At 50.8% G+C, this 22,295-nt stretch overlaps 1 protein-coding gene across 1 annotated transcript in view; it reads right to left on the reverse strand.

The window, feature by feature from the left end:
* Positions 1 to 2,531: 2,531 nt before the first annotated feature.
* Positions 2,532 to 22,295, reverse strand: part of CDS2 (CDP-diacylglycerol synthase 2) — a 122,321-nt gene continuing 102,557 nt past the window's right edge. The window contains exons 11-13 of the mRNA XM_075342920.1: positions 20,119 to 20,238; positions 19,188 to 19,291; positions 2,532 to 3,615 (exon numbers count right to left, since the gene is read on the reverse strand). Coding sequence (XP_075199035.1) covers positions 3,486 to 3,615; positions 19,188 to 19,291; positions 20,119 to 20,238 — 354 coding nt within the window. The 3' untranslated portion in view covers positions 2,532 to 3,485. The remainder of the gene's footprint in view (positions 3,616 to 19,187; positions 19,292 to 20,118; positions 20,239 to 22,295) is intronic.

Raw genomic sequence — 22,295 nt, forward strand, 5'->3', positions numbered from 1 at the left:
ACCTCCCCACCTGCTTGTTTTGCGTCTCTCTACGGCTTTTTCTGCTCTATGAAGTCAGAGTTGTCAATCAGTGAAGATGGGGGTGGACAGAGGGAAAACAAGCAGGTGGGAAGCTGTTTGGCCGCCATGATGCCTGTACTTGGTTTGTACAGTCATTCGGTGATGACAGCATTCCTGTAAACCGGATGTAACAGTTACAGTATATAATCTTCTATACAAAGAGGCTAAAACCGTGTGAGCAGTGACAATCTGTGCCGAGAAGAAACCACTAAATATACAATATGACCAACCGTTTCCTGTCTCTGGAGGCATAAAAAAAAAAAAAAAAAAATGTAACGCAAAGAAAAAAAACAAGCTCCTGAAAGAGGCATTTGACCGTACGCTGACTTCATCTTATTGATTTCTATATGCCCCCTGCTGCTTTTACTAAACGCTGCTCCAGCTTTACAAGCTTCCAACTGTGCAATTCCCTCCATTATTATGGAGCAACCTTTTACCATATGCCTGCAACACTCTTAGGCGGGCTTTGCACGTTGCAACATCGGTAACAATGTGTTACCGATGCTGCAGCGATAGTCCCGCCCCCGTCACACGTGCAATATCTAGTGAAAGCTGCCGTAGCGATTATTATCGCTACGGCAGTTTCACACGCACATACCTGCCGTGCGACGTCCCTCTGGCCGGCGACCCGCCTCCTTCCTCAGGGGGCGGGTAGTGCGGCGTCACAGTGACGTCACACGGCAGGCGGCCAATTGAAGCGGAGGGGCGGAGATGAGCAGGATGTAAACATCCCGCCCACCTCCGTCCTTCTCATTGCAGCCGGCGGCAGGTAAGTTGAAGTTCCTCGCTCCTGCGGCTTCACACACAGCGATGTGTGCTGCCGCAGGAGCGAGGAACAACATCGTACCTGTCGCTGCACCGGCATTATGGAAATGTCAGAGGCTGCAGCGATGATACGATAACGACGCTTTTGCGCTCGTTCATCGTATCAAAAAGGTTTTACACGTTGCGATATCGACTGCGACGCCGGATGTGCGTCACTTTCGATTTGACCCCACCGACATCGCACGTGCAATATCGCAACGTGCAAAGCCGCCCTTACAGATTAGACATTACCGAAAGATCGTAGGTTTTAAAACGAAATGTTAGAAAAGTGCAGAAATAGTTATTCCATATGATGCTGTGAAATAAATCAGGGGATCCAAGCCCAGGACAGCAGTGCACATACATGCACATCTCCGCTGATGGCAGTCTGTACGACAACAATGGGACAAGAGGACAATACACCTGACAGTTTGTTTTTAATTTGTAGATGAGAAATTCTATTGTTAAGTGATGCTTCAGTAAGTCCCTAATATTGTATGACAGTATCAGTAGAGCGACACTAAAATAAAACTGACTTTATACAGTTTTACTCTAATGTCAGAAATTCAGGCTTAGAAATATGATAAAGTGGTATTATAATCCGAAGTCCTAACTCCCATAAGTGCAACATGGGCGACATTTTAATTCCTAGTCAAACAGCGGATCATATGGACAAAACAGACCAGATCATAGATCAATACAATGGTAATTTGTCAGGTCATTGGAGCCAACATGGAACTGGAATTTGCAGAAACATGCGCAATCTTGCGCTTGCACTATTGAGCTTTACTTCTGGCACTTACACAGTGAAACGGGGTGTACTTGCCCCAGCTTTAGCCGCAAAGCCCGGTGTACTTGCCCCAGCTTTAGCCTCGAAGCCCTGTGTACTTGCCCCAGCTTTAGCCTCGAAGCAGGGTGTACTTGCCCCAGCTTTAGCCTCGAAGCAGGGTGTACTTGCCCCAGCTTTAGCCTCGAAGCAGGGTGTACTTGCCCCAGCTTTAGCCTCGAAGCAGGGTGTACTTGCCCCAGCTTTAGCCTCGAAGCAGGGTGTACTTGCCCCAGCTTTAGCCTCGAAGCAGGGTGTACTTGCCCCAGCTTTAGCCTCGAAGCAGGGTGTACTTGCCCCAGCTTTAGCCTCGAAGCAGGGTGTACTTGCCCCAGCTTTAGCCTCGAAGCAGGGTGTACTTGCCCCAGCTTTAGCCTCGAAGCAGGGTGTACTTGCCCCAGCTTTAGCCTCGAAGCAGGGTGTACTTGCCCCAGCTTTAGCCTCGAAGCAGGGTGTACTTGCCCCAGCTTTAGCCTCGAAGCAGGGTGTACTTGCCCCAGCTTTAGCCTCGAAGCAGGGTGTACTTGCCCCAGCTTTAGCCTCGAAGCAGGGTGTACTTGCCCCAGCTTTAGCCTCGAAGCAGGGTGTACTTGCCCCAGCTTTAGCCTCGAAGCAGGGTGTACTTGCCCCAGCTTTAGCCTCGAAGCAGGGTGTACTTGCCCCAGCTTTAGCCTCGAAGCAGGGTGTACTTGCCCCAGCTTTAGCCTCGAAGCAGGGTGTACTTGCCCCAGCTTTAGCCTCGAAGCAGGGTGTACTTGCCCCAGCTTTAGCCTCGAAGCAGGGTGTACTTGCCCCAGCTTTAGCCTCGAAGCAGGGTGTACTTGCCCCAGCTTTAGCCTCGAAGCAGGGTGTACTTGCCCCAGCTTTAGCCTCGAAGCAGGGTGTACTTGCCCCAGCTTTAGCCTCGAAGCAGGGTGTACTTGCCCCAGTTTCAGTAGTGCAGCTAAACCAAAGGCATGAACAACCTGCTGTTCTGGCTAAGGTTGTGATGATGTTACCCAGTTTTCAAGGAAATAAATCAAAGCAGATAGGGTGGGAATAAGGCTGGGTACAAAGGTCCGCCATTCATGGTCCAGACTGGCAGTATCATCTATATGAGGAGGAGACCCATGGACAGTCTGGAGATCGGGTTGTTTAACTTGTGAAACCGGCCTAAAGCAGGACCATTGTGACCTGCCAGCATCTCCACTTCATTGACTAGAAAGAAGTAATTGGGATGTGATGTATTAAACTGTTGGGAACTGTAGTAACAGCAATATCCGGCAAAAGTAGAGATTTGTGGCAGCAGAAACTGATGGGTTCTCTTTAAATAAAACATGAGGTGCAAGAGAAGCGTTGAGCGCTATTGTATTTAGTAGAAGCTCCATGTAAAGAGCAGCAGAATAAATTAATCGAATGACGAAAATCCCCTTTAAATTTTTGTACTCTGTTTCCTCTAGGTTTTGGGAACTATGTACGTTTTTCTGCAACCACTTTCAATAGCTTCCTCATTATCTCGCCCGGCTGAGACACCCACATTCCCCCAGCAAACCCCTCTTGTCGGCAAGGCTGGGTAAGTAACAAGCTCCAGCTTCAGAAAATCAGATGTAAACAGGATGTGAACAAATAAAAAAAACAAAATGCAGCTAAAATATCGCACAAATGTTTACAAAAGGAAGGAGGGGTTTCTGGAACTTTCTCCGGCAGCAAAGGGGTTAATGAGTCCTCTCTGGGAACGGCTGGAACAGCATTGTTGGACAGTGCACCCACATGCGCCAGGTAGAGGTGTTGTGCCCAGACTGGACACACCGCGATCTTACACCCCCTCACCGTTGCCCAGCACCCCCCTTTCCGTTAGGTGAGATTTCAGTGTGTTGAAGATGTGAATTTGTTGGTCGGGACGCAACGTTAAGAATTGCTGGATCAGTTTACTCGGGTTGGGTCCCCTGGAAAAGAAAAAGAAAAGTTAGGCAAGTGGACAATAGCAAAATATTATAGGCCGAGTGTTACATCATGTGTGACAAGAAATTAGAGGAGGTCCCGGGGGCTCCAGCGAGCAGGAGGCAGTCCACAGGGTTCTTCCTGCCATCCATGGGCTACTGACATGGCCACTAGATGAGGACTGTGGACATTGATTTGTTCATCTCTGGGGTCAGTGGTTAGTAAAGTGCATATCCACCTGTACTTTGTATACTCTATGGTTTGCACCCTATATGTTCAGCATCGCTTCATTTGTTTTATGGTGGGCTTTTTTTCCTCCCCCGTTGGATCGGGCTGTATTGTTCCAGGTAAAGCCCTGTGCACACTGAGCCTCATTTACCAAAACTGTCTTACAAAAGCAATAGGGTCCACTAAAAGCCTATATGCCAGAAAACTGGTCTAAAATGCTTTGAAAAGACTGAGGGTTTTCACACCAATATGAAGCAGCAGTGCCAAACTCGGCAAAGCTGGGGAGGAATGGGCATGTCATACTTGGCAAAAATGTTTTTTTACACCAGAAATATTACTACGGTCCATGACTGGAGTAGCATTTTTGGCAAAGTGCAACAGAGGCACATGCAACCGAGACGATACCTTGGATTCATTAGCGATGTGCTGTTTTGTAATGAATTCAACGCATCCTACTCCAGCACGCCTGTCATTAAATGCTTATGTATAAAATCCCAATCCTAATGCACTGCTCCATTTTTTTTGCTTCTCAAAGAAACCAAATCATAAAATATAGCTGGAGAAATAGACAAGAACCGCACATCCAAAAATCATATTTTGATCTAGTGCCACTAGGCAAAAATTTATGTACCTGAACATGAGGTTCTTGGTTTCCATTCTGATTAGACTGTATGGAGTCACTGCCACGTCATGGCGAACCTCTGAGAGGGTCCTTACCTTTGACGCCTTAAATAGGTGCAGCACCGTGCGCCAACCACTGCCTGAGCGACAGTGCACAAGCAGGGAAGGTGACCTATAAAGCAAGCCCGAGTTCCTAGGACTCTGGGCCAGGCCGCCTCACAGACAAAAATCACCGCCACAATGGCCGCCACACAGCACAAACATCCTGTGAAGGGAGCTGAATAACTCATCTTGCATGGTGTATCCCCTCTATTTTTTTGTATTTTTTGGATCAGCACTCCTCTCATTTAGCACAGGCGTTTTTAATTAGCAGGAGAGTGCAGGTGGGGTTCTGCCTTTTCTTTGCTCTCAGTTCACAGTCCTGGAGCTTGTGAAAGGTGAGTTATTCAGCTCCTTTCACGGGATGTTGGTGCTGTGTGGTGGCCATTGTTTTGGTAACTTTGTGTTGGTCGGGTGGTGTGGCCTGGAGTCATGGGGACTCAGCGTTACAGTATGGGCGTTGTGATGAGGCACCAGGTCACCTGCCCTGCTGGTCCACTGTCACTGAGACGGTGGTTAGCACACAGCGCCGCACCTTTAGGCTATGTGCCCATGGGACTATATACCCACGGATTTTGCCACGGAAAACCTGTGGATTAATTTGGATTCTCTAGATAAATCCGCAGGTTTTAGCATGTACAGACATTCCCCATGTTATCCTATGGGACATGGTGAGTGCTGTGTCCATGCTGCGGAATGTGCGGCTGCGGAATATGCTGCGGATGTCCCACAGCCGAACGTAACTGCATGTCAATTATTCCTGCGGAAATATCTGCGGCATTCCCGGACCTCCACTATGGAGATAGAGGCCGGGACTTCCGCAGGTAAGTCGCACGAATGTCCGCAGGTTTACCGTAGAAATTTCGCCTGAATCCAGTAGTAATGGAAAGCTGTGGATTCCGGGGATCAGCTGCGGGAAACCTGCGGACATACCTACAGATATATACGCACCCAGTAGACACAGAGCCTTAAGGAGTTAAAGTTAGGGACCCACTCAGAGGTTCGCAGTGATGTGGCAGCGGCTTCATACAGTCTGATCAGAATGGAAACCAAGAACCTGTTCAGGTGCAGACATTTTTGACTAACGCCATTAGATTAACTGATTTTTGGATGTGCGGCCATGCTTTTTCCAACAACTATGTACCAAGCATAAGAAGGGAATTTTGTTTACTTACCGTAAATTCCTTTTCTTCTAGCTCCTATTGGGAGACCCAGACAATTGGGTGTATAGCTTCTGCCTCCGGAGGCCACACAAAGTATTACACTTTAAAAAGTGTAACCCCTCCCCTCTGCCTATACACCCTCCCGTGCATCACGGGCTCCTCAGTTTTGGTGCAAAAGCAGGAAGGAGGAAACTTATAAATTGGTCTAAGGTAAATTCAATCCGAAGGATGTTCGGAGAACTGAAACCATGAACCAAAAGAACGATTCAACATGAACAACATGTGTACACAAAAGAACAAACAGCCCGAAGGGAACAGGGGCGGGTGCTGGGTCTCCCAATAGGAGCTAGAAGAAAAGGAATTTACGGTAAGTAAACAAAATTCCCTTCTTCTTTGTCGCTCCATTGGGAGACCCAGACAATTGGGACGTCCAAAAGCAGTCCCTGGGTGGGTAAAAGAATACCTCGATAAAAAAGAGCCGAAGACGACCCCCTCTTACAGGTGGGCAACCGCCGCCTGAAGGACTCGCCTACCTAGGCTGGCGTCTGCCGAAGCATAGGTATGCACCTGATAGTGTTTCGTGAAAGTGTGCAGACTAGACCAGGTAGCTGCCTGACACACCTGCTGAGCCGTAGCCCGGTGCCGCAATGCCCAGGACGCACCCACGGCTCTGGTAGAATGGGCTTTCAGCCCCAAAGGAAGCGGAAGCCCAGAAGAACGGTAGGCTTCAAGAATCGGTTCCTTGATCCACCGAGCCAAGGTTGACTTGGAAGCCTGCGAACCCTTACGCTGGCCAGCGACAAGGACAAAGAGTGCATCTGAACGGCGCAGGGGCGCCGTGCGAGACACGTAGAACCGGAGTGCTCTCACCAGATCTAATGAGTGCAAATCCCTTTCACATTGGTGAACTGGATTAGGGCAAAATGAAGGTAAGGAGATATCCTGATTGAGATGAAAAGGAGATACCACCTTAGGGAGAAATTCCGGAACAGGACGCAGAACCACCTTATCCTGGTGAAAAACCAGGAAGGGGGCTTTGCATGACAGCGCTGCCAGCTCCGACACTCTACGGAGCGATGTAACTGCCACTAGAAATGCCACCTTCTGCGAAAGACGTGATAAAGAGACATCCCGCAGCGGCTCGAAAGGTGGTTTCTGAAGAGCCGTTAGCACCCTGTTAAGGTCCCAGGGTTCCAGCGGACGCTTGTAAGGTGGGACTATGTGGCAAACTCCCTGCAGGAACGTGCGGACCTGCGGAAGCCTGGCTAGACGCTTTTGAAAAAATACACAGATAGCGCCGATACTTGTCCCTTGAGAGAGCCGAGAGACAAACCCTTGTCCATTCCGGATTGAAGGAATGAAAGAAAAGTGGGTAAGGCAAAAGGCCAGGGAGCAAAACCATTATCAGAGCACCAGGATAAGAAGATCCTCCAAGACCTGTGATAGATCTTGGCGGACGTTGGTTTCCTGGCCTGTCTCACGGTGGCAATGACATCTTGAGATAACCCTGAGGACGCTAGGAGCCAGGACTCAATGGCCACACAGTCAGGTTGAGGTCCACAGAATTCAGATGGAAAAACGGCCCTTGTGACAGCAAGTCTGGGCGGTCTGGGAGCGCCCACGGTTGACCCACCGTGAGATGCCACAGATCCGGGTACCACGACCGCCTCGGCCAATCTGGAGCGACGAGAATGGCGCGACGACAGTCGGACCTGATTTTGCGCAGCATCGCCAGAGGAGGAAATACATAAGGCAGTCGAAACTGCGACCAATCCTGAACTAATGCGTCTGCCGCCAGAGCCCTGTGATCTTGAGACCGTGCCATGAATGCCGGGACTTTGTTGTTGTGCCGTGACGCCATGAGATCGACGTCCGGCGTTCCTCAGCGGCGACAGATCTCTCGAAACACGTCTGGGTGCAGAGACCATTCCCCCGCGTCCATGCCCTGACGACTGAGAAAATCTGCTTCCCAGTTTTCTACGCCCGGGATGTGAACTGCGGAGATGGTGGAAGCTGTGGCTTCCACCCACTGCAGAATCCGTCGGACTTCCTGAAAGGCTTGACGACTGCGAGTGCCGCCTTGGTGGTTGATGTATGCAACGGCAGTGGCGTTGTCCGACTGGATACGGATCTGCCTGCCCTCCAGCCACCGCTGAAAAGCCAATAGGGCTAGATACACTACCCTGATCTCCAGAATATTGATCTGAAGGGATGACTATCGGAGTCCAGGTTCCCTGAGCCCTGTGGTGGAGAAAAACCGCCCCCCCACCCTGACAGGCTCGCGTCCGTGGTGACCACAGCCCAGGTTGGGGGGAAGGAAGGATTTTCCCCGTGACAGAGTTGGGAAGGAGCCACCACTGAAGTGACGTCTTGGTTGCAAGGGAAAGAGACGTTCCTGTCGATGGAAGTCGACCTCCTGTCCCATTTGCGGAGAATGTCCCACTGGAGTGGCCGCAGATGGAATTGCGCGAAGGGCACTGCCTCCATCGCTGCCACCATCTTCCCCAGGAAGTGCATGAGGCGCCTCAAGGGGTGTGACTGACCCAAAAGAAGAGATTGCACCCCTGCTTGCAGAGAGCTGTTTGACCAGCGGTAGCATGACTACCGCTGACTGAGTATGAAACTCCATCCCGAGGTAAGTCAGTGATTGGGTCGGTGTCAACTTGGATTTTGGGAAGTTGATGATCCACCCGAACTGCTGGAGCGTCGCCAGAGCGACGGTAAGGCTGTTTTGACACGCCATCTGAGAAGGTGCCCTGACTAGAAGATCGTCTAAGTAGGGAATCACCGAGTGGCCCTGAGAGTGTAGGACCGCCACAACGGATGCCATGACCTTGGTGAACACCCGTGGGGCTGTCGCCAGGCCGAAAGGCAATGCCACGAACTGAAGGTGTTCGTCCCCGATAGCGAAACGCAAAAAGCGTTGATGTTCGGGTGCGATCGGCACATTGAGATAAGCATCCTTGATGTCGATCGATGCTAGGAAGTCTCCTTGTGACATCGATGCGATGACCGAGCGGAGAGATTCCATCCGAAACCGTCTGATGCTCACATGTCTGTTGAGTAGTTTGAGGTCCAGAACGGGACGGAATGAACCGTCCTTCTTTGGCACCACGAACAAGTTGGAGTAAAAGCCGCGACCGTGTTCCTGGGGGGGGGGGAACAGGGATCACAACTCCTTCTGTCTTCAGAGCGTCCACCACCTGAAAAAGAGCAGGGCGGAGAGGTTCTGAAGAAACGAGTCGGAGGACGAGAGCTGAACTCTATCCTGTAACCGTGAGACAGAATGTCTCTCACCCATCGGTCTTGAACATGTGGCCACCAGGCGTCGCAAAAGCGGGAGAGCCTGCCACCGACCGAGGATGCGGTTCGGGGATGCCGAGAGTCATGAAGAGGCCGCCTTGGAGGCATTGCCTCCGGCGGTTTTTTGGGGGCGTGACTTAGCCCGCCACGCATAGGAGTTTCTCTGGCCTTTCTCCGGCCTGTTGGACGAAGAGGATTGGGGCTTGGCGGAGGGACGAAAGGACCGAAACCTCGATTGTATTTTCCGTTGCTGAGGTCTCTTCGGTTTGGACTGGGGTAAGGAGGAGTCCTTTCCCTTGGATTCCTTAATAATCTCATCCAATCGTTCGCCAAACAATCGGTCGCCAGAAAACGGCAAACCGGTTAAGAACTTCTTGGAAGCAGAGTCTGCCTTCCATTCGCGCAGCCACATGGCCCTGCGGACTGCCACAGAATTAGCGGATGCCACCGCTGTACGGCTAGCAGAGTCTAGAACTGCGTTCATGGCGTAGGAAGAAAAAGCTGACGCCTGAGAAGTCAGAGACGCAACCTGCGGAGCAGAATTACGTGTGACCGCATTAATCTCAGCCAGACAAGCTGAGATAGCTTGGAGTGCCCACACGGCTGCAAAAGCCGGGGCAAAAGAAGCGCCCGTGGCTTCATAGATGGATTTCACCAAAAGCTCTATCTGCCTGTCAGTGGCATCTTTTAGCGATGAGCCGTCTGCAACCGATACCACAGATCTAGCCGCCAATCTAGAGACTGGAGGATCCACCTTGGGACACTGAGCCCAACCCTTAACTACGTCAGAGGGGAAGGGGTAACGTTTGTCAGTAAGGCGCTTAGTAAAGCGCTTGTCCGGAACCGCTCTGGGCTTCTGGACAGCATCTCTGAAGTTAGAGTGATCGAAAAGAAGGGAATTTTGTTTACTTACCATAAATTCCTTTTCTTCTAGCTCTAATTGGGAGACCCAGACAATTGGGTTGTATAGGCTGTGCCTCCGGAGGCCGCACAAAGTACTACACTTAAAAGTGTTAAGCCCCTCCCCTTCTGCCTATACACCCCCCGTGCTCCCACGGGCTCCTCAGTTTTGGTGCAAAAGCAAGAAGGAGGAAAAAGAATTATAAACTGGTTTAAAGTAACTTCAATCCGAAGGAATATCGGAGAACTGAAACCATTCAACATGAACAACATGTGTACACAAAAAAACAGGGGCGGGTGCTGGGTCTCCCAATTAGAGCTAGAAGAAAAGGAATTTACGGTAAGTAAACAAAATTCCCTTCTTCTTTGTCGCTCTATTGGGAGACCCAGACAATTGGGACGTCCAAAAGCGGTCCCTGGGTGGGTAAAATAATACCTCGTAAGAGAGCCGTAAAACGGCCTCTTCCTACAGGTGGGCAACCGCCGCCTGAAGGACTCGTCTACCTAGGCTGGCATCCGCCGAAGCATAGGTATGCACTTGATAGTGCTTCGTGAAAGTGTGCAGACTCGACCAGGTAGCCGCCTGACACACCTGCTGAGCCGTAGCCTGGTGCCTCAAAGCCCAGGACGCGCCCACGGCTCTGGTAGAATGGGCCTTCAGCCCTGAGGGAACCGGAAGCCCAGCCGAACGGCAAGCTTCGATAATTGGCTCCTTGATCCACCGAGCCAGGGTTGATTTGGAAGCCTGTGACCCTTTACGCTGGCCAGCGACAAGGACAAAGAGTGCATCCGAGCGGCGCAGGGGCGCCGTACGAGAAATGTAGATTCTGAGTGCTCTCACCAGATCTAACAAGTGCAAATCCTTTTCACATTGGTGAACTGGATGAGGACAAAAAGAAGGTAAGGAGATATCCTGATTGAGATGAAAGGGGGATACCACCTTAGGGAGAAATTCCGGAACCGGTCGTAGAACCACCTTGTCCTGGTGAAACACCAGGAAAGGGGTTTTGCATGAAAGCGCTGCTAGCTCAGACACTCTCCGAAGTGAAGTGACTGCTACTAGAAAAACCACTTTCTGCGAAAGGCGTGAGAGAGGAATATCCCTCATTGGGTCAAATGGTGGTTTCTGAAGAACCATCAGCACCCTGTTCAGATCCCAGGGTTCTAACGGCCGCTTGTAAGGAGGGACGATGTGACAAACCCCCTGCAGGAACGTGCGTACCTGTGGAAGTCTGGCTAGGCGCTTCTGGAAAAACACAGAGCGCTGAGACTTGTCCCTTAAGAGAGCCGAGCGACAAACCCTTTTCCAGTCCAGATTGAAGGAAGGACAGAAAAGCGGGCAAGGCAAAAGGCCAGGGAGAAATACCCTGAGCAGAACACCACGACAGGAAAATTTTCCACGTCCTGTGGTAGATTTTAGCGGACGTTGGTTTCCTAGCTTGTCTCATAGTGGCAATGACGTCTTGAGATAACCCTGAAGACGCTAGGATCCAGGACTCAATGGCCACACAGTCAGGTTGAGGGCCGCAGAATTCAGATGGAAAAACGGCCCTTGAGATAGCAAGTCTGGTCGGTCTGGTAGTGCCCACGGTTGGCCGACCGTGAGATGCCACAGATCCGGGTACCACGACCGCCTCGGCCAGTCTGGAGCGACGAGGATGACGCGGCGGCATTCGGCCCTGATCTTGCGTAACACTCTGGGCAACAGTGCCAGCGGAGGAAACGCATAAGGGAGCTGAAACTGCGACCAATCCTGAACTAAGGCGTCTGCCGCCAGAGCTCTGGGATCTTGAGACCGTGCCATGAACATTGGTACCTTGTTGTTGTGCCGGGACGCCATGAGGTCGACGTCCGGCACCCCCCAGCGGCAACAGATCTCCTGAAACACGTCCGGGTGAAGGGACCATTCGCCTGCGTCCATGCCCTGGCGACTGAGATAATCTGCTTCCCAGTTTTCTACGCCTGGGATGTGAACTGCGGATATGGTGGAGGCCGTGGCTTCCACCCACATCAAAATCCGCCGGACTTCCTGGAAGGCTTGCCGGCTGCGTGTGCCGCCTTGGTGGTTGATGTATGCCACCGCTGTGGAGTTGTCCGACTGAATTCGGATCTGCTTGCCCTTCAACCACTGCTGGAACGCTTTCAGGGCAAGATACACTGCCCGTATTTCCAGAACATTGATCTGAAGCGAGGACTCTTGCTGGGTCCACGTACCCTGAGCCCTGTGGTGGAGAAAAACCGCTCCCCACCCTGACAGACTTGCGTCCGTCGTGACTACTTCCCAGGATGGGGGTAGGAAGGATTTCCCCTTCGATAATGAAGTGGGAAGGAGCCACCACCGAAGGGAAGCTTTGGTCGCCTGAGAGAGGGAGACTGTCCTGTCGAGGGACGTCGGCTTCCTGTCCCATTTGCGTAAGATGTCCCATTGAAGGGGACGCAGGTGAAACTGCGCGAAAGGGACTGCCTCCATTGCTGCCACCATCTTCCCCAGGAAGTGCATGAGGCGCCTCAAGGGGTGTGACTGGCCTTGACGGAGAGATTGTACCCCTTTCTGTAGTGACTGCTGCTTGATCAGCGGAAGCTTCACTATCGCTGAGAGGGTATGAAACTCCATGCCAAGATATGTCAGCGATTGGGCCGGTGTCAGATTTGACTTTGGAAAATTGATGATCCACCCGAAACCCTGGAGAGTCTCCAGGGTAGCGTCGAGGCTGCGTTGGCATGCCTCTTGAGAGGGTGCCTTGATCAGCAGATCGTCCAAATACGGAATCACCGAGTGACCCTGCGAGTGTAGGAGCGCTACTACAGTAGCCATCACCTTGGTAAAGACCCGTGGGGCTGTTGACAGGCCGAACGGCAGTGCCACAAATTGCAGGTGTTCGTTTCCTATGGCGAAGCACAAGAAGCGCTGGTGCTCTGGAGCAATCGGTACGTGGAGATAAGCATCTTTGATATCGATCGATGCAAGAAAATCTCCTTGGGACATTGAGGCGATGACGGAGCGGAGGGATTCCATCCTGAACCGTCGGGTTTTTACGTGTTTGTTGAGCAGTTTCAGGTCCAGGACCGGGCGGAAAGACCCGTCCTTCTTTGGGACCACAAACAAGTTGGAGTAAAAACCGTGGCTCTGTTGCTGAAGAGGAACAGGGACCACCACTCCTTCCGCCTTCAGAGTGCCCAGCGCCTGCAGAAGAGCCTCGGCTCGCTCGGGAGGCGGGGATGACCTGAAGAATCGAGTCGGGGGACGAGAGGTGAACTCTATCTTGTAACCGTGAGACAGAATGTCTCTCACCCAGCGGTCTTTTATTTGTGGCAGCCAGGTGTCGCAAAAGCGGGAGAGCCTGCCACCGACCGAGGATGCTACTAGAGGAGGTCGAAAGTCATGAGGAAGCCGCTTTGTTAGCGGCGCCTCCGGTGGTCTTTTTAGGACGTGACTTAGACCGCCATGCATCAGAGTTCCTTTGTTCCTTCTGAGACCCTTTGGACGAGGAGAATTGGGACCTGCCCGCGCCCCGAAAGGACCGAAACCTCGACTGCCCTCTCCTCTGTTGGGGTATGTTCTGTTTGGGCTGGGGTAAGGATGTATCCTTTCCCTTGGATTGTTTGATGATTTCATCCAGACGCTCGCCAAACAGCCTGTCGCCAGAAATTGGCAAACTGGTTAAGCGCTTTTTGGAAGCAGAATCCGCCTTCCATTCCCGTAGCCACAAGGCCCTGCGGAGTACCACCGAATTGGCGGCCGCAACCGCCGTACGGCTCACAGAGTCCAGGACAGCATTAATAGCGTAAGACGCAATTGCCGAGGTCTGGGTGGTAATGGATGCCACTTGTGGTGCGGCCGCTTCAATTTGCGCCTGACCTGCTGAGATAGCTTGTAGCGCCCATACGGCTGCGAATGCTGGGGCAAAAGAAGCTCCGATAGCTTCATAGATGGATTTCAACCAGAGCTCCATCTGCCTGTCAGTGGCATCTTTGAGCGAGGCCCCATCTTCCACTGCAAGTATGGATCTAGCCGCCAGTCTGGAGATTGGAGGATCCACTTAGGGACACTGAGTCCAACCTTTAACCACGTCAGGGGGAAAAGGATAACGTGTATCCTTAAGGCGCTTAGAAAAACGCTTATCTGGACAAGCATGGTGATTCTGGACTGCCTCTCTGAAATCAGAGTGGTCTAGAAACATACTCTGTGTACGCTTGGGGAACCTGAAACGGAATTTCTCCTGCTGAGACACTGACTCCTCCGCCGGAGGAGCTGAGGGAGAGATATCCAGCATTTGATTGATGGACGCAATAAGATCGTTCACTATGGCGTCCCCGTCTGGAGTATTAAGATTGAGAGCGCCCTCAGGATCAGAATCCTGATCAGCTGTCTCCGCATCATCAACCAGAGATTCCTGCCGCTGAGACCCTGAACAATATGATGTCGAGGGAAATTCTAAGCGAGCCCGCTTATTCGGTCTGGGGCTGGGGTCTAAGTCATAACCCTCAGCCTGGGATGTATGAGATACCCCGGGAGGACATTGTTGGACCAACTGAGGGGGGTCAGGTGACAATGATTCAACAGAGTCCCTTTGCTGAGATACCGGCCTGGACTGCAAGGCTTCTAGTATCTTAGCCATAGTCTCAGAGAGTTTTGCAAACTCAGTCCCCGTCACCTGGACAGTGTCAACAGGTGGCTCCCCCTGGGCCCCTCTTAGCAGAGGCTCGGGCTGAATAAGTGCCACAGGGGCCGAACAGTGCACACAATGAGGGTCAGTGGAACCTGCCGGTAGTGGGGTCATACATGCGGCGCAGGCAGCATAATAAGCCTGTGTTTTGGCACCCCTGCCTTTTGTGGGCGCCATGCTATTGTTTTCCCTGTGTAACACAATAGGGTATATAGCCAGAATGAACTGTGCTCATACAGTGTAGAGTATATACTATAAACAAATAATGTATCAATACACTACAGCACCATGGGGCTAGCACCAACAGGTGCTGCTTACCACCCGCTTTAAAACGGTTGTGAGGCCACCAGAGACAGTGTCTGGGTCTCCCAGGGTTTGTCCCTCTCTGCAGCGTCGGAGGAGCTGACAGGAATGGCTGCGGCGTCCTGACGAGAGGAGGGAGCCGTGGGCGTGGCCGAGAAAGTGCGGGAACTGGTGCCCGCACTGTGCACAGTGAGGGGGGGTGGAGTATGCAAATCATACTCCAGCCCTCAGTGCTGCTCGTTCCGTGCAGCGTCCCGCCCTTCCCCCTGCCTGTCAGGGCTGAGGGCGGGAGAAAGGGAAAACTAGGCCGCAAGCAAGCCGGGGACTCGAGTATAAGCGTGTCCGCCGTAAAAGCGCGGCACACGCCGAAGTCCCCGGCGAACTACAAGTCCCAGCCGCGCCGCAGTTTCCCATGGCAGCGGCGGTTAGCGCGGTAGCCCCTACATATAAACACACTCAGCGACGCTGAGTGTGTAATGGCACATTTAACCCGGTCAGCGCCGCGGCCCGGTGCACTAGCACACCCAGCAAAGCTGAGGTGTTGCTGTGCGCGGTCCCCACAGGGATACAGAGTACCTTCACGTAGCAGGGCCATGTCCCTGAACGGTACCCGGCTCCTATCCAGCAGTCTCCACAGGAGTTGTGGATGAAGCGCGGTCTCAGTGCCTGGAGACCGATAGGATCCCACTTCGCCCAGAGCCCTGAGGGGGATGGGGAAGGAAAGCAGCATGTGGGCTCCAGCCTCCGTACCCGCAATGGATACCTCAACCTTAACAACACCGCCGACAAGAGTGGGGTGAGAAGGGAGCATGCTGGGGGCCCTATATGGGCCCACTTTTCTTCCCTCCGACATGGTCAGCAGCTGCTGCTGACCAATCTGTGGAGCTGTGCGTGTCTGACCTCCTTCGCACAAAGCAAAAAACTGAGGAGCCCGTGGGAGCACGGGGGGTGTATAGGCAGAAGGGGAGGGGCTTAACACTTTTAAGTGTAGTACTTTGTGCGGCCTCCGGAGGCACAGCCTATACAACCCAATTGTCTGGGTCTCCCAATAGAGCGACAAAGAAATGCACTCCGTGTACGTTTAGGGAACCGAAACTGGTGTTTCTCCTGCTGAGAAGTCGACTCCTCTACAGGTGGCGGCGGGGGAGATAGATCTAACACCTGGTTGATGGACGAGATAAGGTCATTTACTATGGCGTCCCCTTCAGGTGTATCAAGATTGAGAGCAACGTCAGGGTCAGAGCCCTGAGCTGCGATGTCCGCCTCGTCCTCCAGAGAGTCCTCAAGCTGGGAACCCGAGCAGCGTGAAGAAGTCGGGGAAGATTCCCAGCGAGCCCGCTTAGCTGGTCTGGTACTGTGGTCCGGGCAGGAGTCCTCCACGTGAGACCTAGGGCCCCCCCTGGGGGGGCGCTGCGGCGCGGACAGAGAGGGGCCTGGAGGCGACGATCCAACAGGGGCCGGGGCCTGTGTAAGGACCGGTCTGGACTGCAAAGCTTCTAGCAGCTTGGCAGACAATTTGTCCATAGACTGAGCCATGGATTGTGAAAGTGACTCAGAGTTTCTCAGCAAAAACTGCAAACTCTGTCCCTGCCGCCTGGACCGGGTGAGCCGGGGGGTCTACCTGAGCCGAGGGTCCTACTAGTGACCGAGGCTCCGGCTGAGCAAGCAAAACAGGGGTCGAGCATTGCTCACAGTGAGGGTAGGTGGAACCCGCAGGTAACATAGCCGCACAAGAGGTACAGGTCGCAAAATAACCCTGTGCCTTGGCACCCTTGCTCCTTGTGGACGACATGCTGTTGTCTCCTAGGAGAGTGATCACTGAGGGTATATGGGAACAGGTATATAGCCCGACCGAACAGAAATATATATATATATATATATATATAATCTATTCCGGCGCCCTAAGGGGACCAGCACCGGGTGACCGGTGTGGCTTACCGACCGCTAAAAAGCGGAGCGTGTGTCCTCCAGATTCCCTGCCTTAGGTCTCCCAGAGTTGTAGAGCTCTTTCCAGGTAATCCTCCACCGGCAGAATGCCAAAGAAATGGCTGCCGGAGCTCTCTGGGGAGGAGTGGAGCCGTGGGCGGCGCTAAAAAAGTGCAGGAATCTGGGGTCCCCACAGTGATCAGTGAGGGGGGAGGAAACATACAGGATGCTCCGGCCCTCACATCCGACGTCAGGTCGGCAGTCCCGCCCTTACCCCTGACAGACAGGCCCGGGGGCGGGAGTTTTGCTACTAGGCCGCAATGAAGCCGGGGACTAAATTTAAGACCGCGGCCGACAAACAGGCGCGGTCGGCGCGGAAGTCCGCCGGTCTTCACAAATCAGCAGCTGCTGCAGCGTCCGGGATGAAGGCGCTCCATGCACATCCCCCATGGGGACACAGAGTACCTTAGAGATGCAGGGCCCGGTCCCTGAGGATGATTAGACTCCTGTCCAGCAGATTCCCACAGGGGCTGCGGAGGGAGCCCGGTCCCAGTGAATGGATGACCGGTCAGGATCCCACTTCTCCCAGAGCCGCTGAGGGATGGTGAAGGAAAACGGCATGAGGCTCCGGCCTTTGTACCCACAATGGGTACCTCAACCTTAAAAGCACCGCCGACTTAGTGGGGTGAGAGGGGAACATGCCGGGGGCCCCGTGGGGGCCCACTTTTCTTCCAACCGATATAACTAATATGAGAATGCATGAGTGGATGTGTGCCTCCTTCCACACAAAGCATAAAACTGAGGAGCCCGTGATGCACGGGAGGGTGTATAGGCAGAGGGGAGGGGTTACACTTTTTAAAGTCTAATACTTTGTGTGGCCTCCGGAGGCAGAAGCTATACACCCAATTGTCGGGGTCTCCCAATGGAGCGACAAAGAAAACAGGTTTCATTTTTTTTAAAACAGCTGTGGTAAAATGAAAGCTGCGCTGTGGTTGGTTGCCATGGGAAACAAAGTCCGCCTTCTTTTAGACAGTTTTGATCAGTGAGGCTCAATGGGGAGTTGTGGAGAAATCTCAGGGGGAAAAAAAAAACAAAAAAACGTTCTTTCATCACTTGCACCATATTAGATTTGTGTTTTAGACACTTTCTGGGATAATGGTTTTGGCTAATGTGCAACACTGCGGCCTACAGTTATCAACACTGTAAATGGTGCCAAATCCTTGGTGTACACGCTGCAACTCATCCACTCCATATTTATACAATGTCGCACATTAACCCCTTACACACACACAATACAATTCTGTCATATACTGGCTCCCTGAGTTTGATGCTGGCTCAGAATCTGTGAAGACATGATGGCTGTGTTGTTCAGCCACTACCTGCCTATAACAGCCATGCTTGGAGCAAAGCTCAATCTGTGAAATGTTAATCTGTGGCAGAGGCAATTACAGCACGTGTCCCAGGGGGCGCGCTGCTCTGCCCATTGGCACCAATGGTTTGCTATGACGGCCAAGAGAATGCTAAACAACCCTGCGCTTCTCACGATTATAGTCCCGTGAAAGCCATCTAGTGGCTGGTGTTCAGAGAACACTGATTTTTGCTATATACACTCAACCTCCCGGGAACGCTCCACAAATTCGGAACAGTCCCGATGGACCTAGGATGGTTGGGAAGTATGTACACATGAAGGGAATATGGCTGCAAGCTTAAACTACACAGGGTTTGTTTGTAGTCTGTAACCATGGAGACAAACATGTCTGAAACTTAGCTACAAAAAAAAATAAAATAAAAAGGTATTTTTTTTTTTATTAAAAGGAATCTGTCAGCAAGTTTTTGCTACCTCATCTGAGAGCAGGATAATGTAGGCAAAGAGATCCTGAATGCAACATTGTATCACTTAGATTACTGGGTGCAGCCTTTCTGATGTAATCACAGATTTTATTTTTTGTATGTAGCAGAGCTTATTAAGCCTCTTAGCTTTATAATTTGTCTGAGGAGCATGTGAGTTGTAGTCAGACTCTGCCCCACTCTGATTAGCAGCTTTTGTCTACGGAATTGTATACTGAAAGCCTGATGTGCGGGTGGGGGCCCACATAATGTAGTCGGACTACAACTCACATGCTCCTCAGACGAATTATATAGCTAAGAGGCTTAAACTAACATTGCAAATAAACAAAAGCACACTTTGAGATAAGAGATGCAGGGCTGTAATCTGAATGTTAACTCTTACAGCATGCTGGCTTCAGCTTACATAGTAAAAACCTGCTGACAGATTCCCTTTAAGAAGGTAAAAATGCTTTTAAACAAAAGGCAGACAGTAGGAAGACTGTGCAGCAGGTAGAGGCGGGTGGCAACCACTTAACTAACCTGATAAAGCTTGCGATATACACGTTCACAAATGTGGCCATCAAATATTGACAGTCAAACCTATCCATGATACCTCCATGGCCTGGTATTGTGTTGGCAAAATCCTGTAGAATAAATGAATATAAAAAATTGTGACAATATAAAGAATAAGAACATAAAAGAACCTTATATGCGATGAGATTAAGACCTAATAGTAAAGGAGTATTCCCAGCTTAGTAAATGATGCCATATCACTATGATATGCCATTACTTATTGATTGCTGAGCATCCGATCTCTGGGACCCTCACCAATGATGGGGCTGCAACTCCGATTCGGCGCTGTGCCCCTACACCGCTTTTTCCTGCAAAGCACCAATCTCAGTTACCAAATTGTGCAGGGAAGTGAACCGGCCCTTCTCTTCTAAAATGTGATAGCTGTACAGCAGAGATATTGTAACCGGGATGCAGAAGTGTCTCATAAATCGGATTAAAGGGTTTTTCCCAGCGTCTATACACACTGGCTCTTCATAGGACAGATTCAAGTGGTCAGACCCCCATCAATTCTGAGAATGGGGCTCTGCAGAACGATATCTTGAATAGAGCATGGGGGAACATAATCAACCTTTGCTCAATTCATTGTCTATAGCACTGCTGGAAATAACCAAGGGCTGTTTGTAATTTTCACCAGCAGTTCCATAGACCAGGAATGATGGCTCCATTTTCAGCCAGGGCTCTACAGAGCCAGATTCCCCGGATTCAATGTCTCATTCTCGGGATCGTTGAGGGTCCGGCTCCTCTCTGGATACAGGGGATAAGTTTCATTTGAAGGAATAACCCATGCGGTCTCCATGCCAGTAAATAAACGTGGCACAGGCTGGACGTGGATCACAATAGTTGTCACCCATGCACATTTTCATCAGGACATAAACATGTCAGAGTTTAGAATATTTACTTTGATTTTGAAGGCTCTCTTAAATCCGCTGGCAAAGAATCCTCCAAATGGGCCAATGAGTGACGCAAAGGTGGAGAGAGCAATGCTGTGTATCTGGAAGGGGTACATCCAGACGGTCTTCTGCAGGAGGAAAGGAAAACGTGAGACGTTACATAATCCGGACACTCCCTCACCCGCTGCTATAGTCCTAGTCCTCAGACTGTGTTCACACTGTTAGGACCAGGCCATTTGGGTTCATTCCTTGCCCTCACAATAATATATTATATTTATATACACACACACACACACACACACACACACACACACACACACAGATACATACATATACACATACATACATACATACATACATACATACATACATACACACACACACATATATACATACACACATACATACATATATACATACACGCATACATTTATTATTGTTATTATATTGCCCGGATTAACAAGGTCCGCGTCAGATGTTGAGGAACCAGGACAACCTGATGATAAATGGGCTACTGGAACAAACCATAAATGGACAAGGCGAGAGAACCTGGATCTGATAGCATGCTACTACAACAGCAGACCAAAAAGAGAGGTTACATAAAGCGTATGAGGAAACTATGGATGGATACAAGACCTGAATGTCCATTGACTGAGAAACAACTAGTCACCCAATGCTTCAATGTCATAAAGAGAAAGCCATTATCACAACTTGAGATAGATCAACTGCACTGCATATCCACTCCACAGGAAGACCTGGAAGAACAACATGTGCATCCCCCTGAAAATCCTGATCCAATCCTGCAACTAGAGGGTACAACAGCTGATCTCAAACAGAAAATCATAGAGAAACTGAATACCATGAACCTCAGAGACCAATTGCCAAGACTCAGCCGAGAAATACCACCAGAAGGTATGCTAGAAGACGCCAATAGAGCACTCGCATCAATACCCACCACCAACACAAACTAATAAACTGATCTATGCCACTTCCTCAGTAATTCTGGAAATGGCTATATCAACAAGAACAACAGAAGCACGTGCCCACCATGGAAAAGAAGACTGGAGGCAAAAATCAAGGTGTCACAAAGAGAAGTCAGCCAACTAACAGAAGCACAGAAGGGTGTAAAGATCAAGAATAAGACCAAGCTGAACAAGTACAAAAGCCTGACTCCATCTGAAGCCCTAGACACTGCAAAACAAAGATTTACAGCACTGGCTGCAAGACCAGGGAGATACACTAGAGAAGCTGAGGCCAAGAGGATAAATGCCCTGTTCTCCAAAGAGTGTAAGCGCAACACCATGTGGACACATGCGGGTGGTGCAGGAAGCATGGTGTCGCTCTTCCACTGTAAATAAATGAACTGTACTACATTAGTGACAGAGTCCGTTTGCGTCGAAACAACGCAAATGTGAAACCGGCCTAACAGCACAGTAGCAGCAATTCCACCGATAGAGACTCAACAATACTATAATATAGACATACGGGAGAAGGAAAAAACACACAACACTGGTGCAAAGTGGCTGCAAGATCTGAGAATGAAACACAATAACCACCAAGAAAAAGAACCAGTCACCATCACAGAAGTAGACATCCAAGAGCGCATCAAGAACATGAAGAGCTGGACAGCACCTGGCCCAGACATGATCCACACCTACTGGCTAAAGAAATTAACAGCGGTGCATGAACGGCTGGCAAAACAGATGAACCAACTGCTAAAAGCAGGCCACCACCCAGCTTGGCTAATACAAGGAAGAACAGTGCTGATCATTAAGGACCCTCGTAAAGGAACAATTCCATCCAACTACCGCCCAATAACCTGACTTACAACGACATGGAAACTCCTGTCAGGCATCATAGCCACCAAGCTACAGAACCATATGAATCAGTACATGAATCCAGCTCAGAAAGGCATTGGGAACAACACCAGAGGCTCTAAGCACCAGCTGCTAGTGGATAGAGCAGTCACTCAAGACTCAAGATCCAGACAGACCAATCTCAGCACAGCCTGGATTGACTATAGGAAAGCCTATGACTCAATGCCACACACATAGATCTGTGAATGCTTGGCTCTCTACAATGTGAATAGGAAATTAAGAACCTTCCTCAGCAACTCAATGGGGCTATGGAGGACAACACTGGAAGTCAACTCAAGGCAATTGGCACAAGTGTCCATCAAATGTGG

Source organism: Anomaloglossus baeobatrachus, chromosome 4, assembly GCF_048569485.1.
Source record: "Anomaloglossus baeobatrachus isolate aAnoBae1 chromosome 4, aAnoBae1.hap1, whole genome shotgun sequence".
NCBI classification, from domain to species: Eukaryota; Metazoa; Chordata; class Amphibia; order Anura; family Aromobatidae; genus Anomaloglossus; species Anomaloglossus baeobatrachus.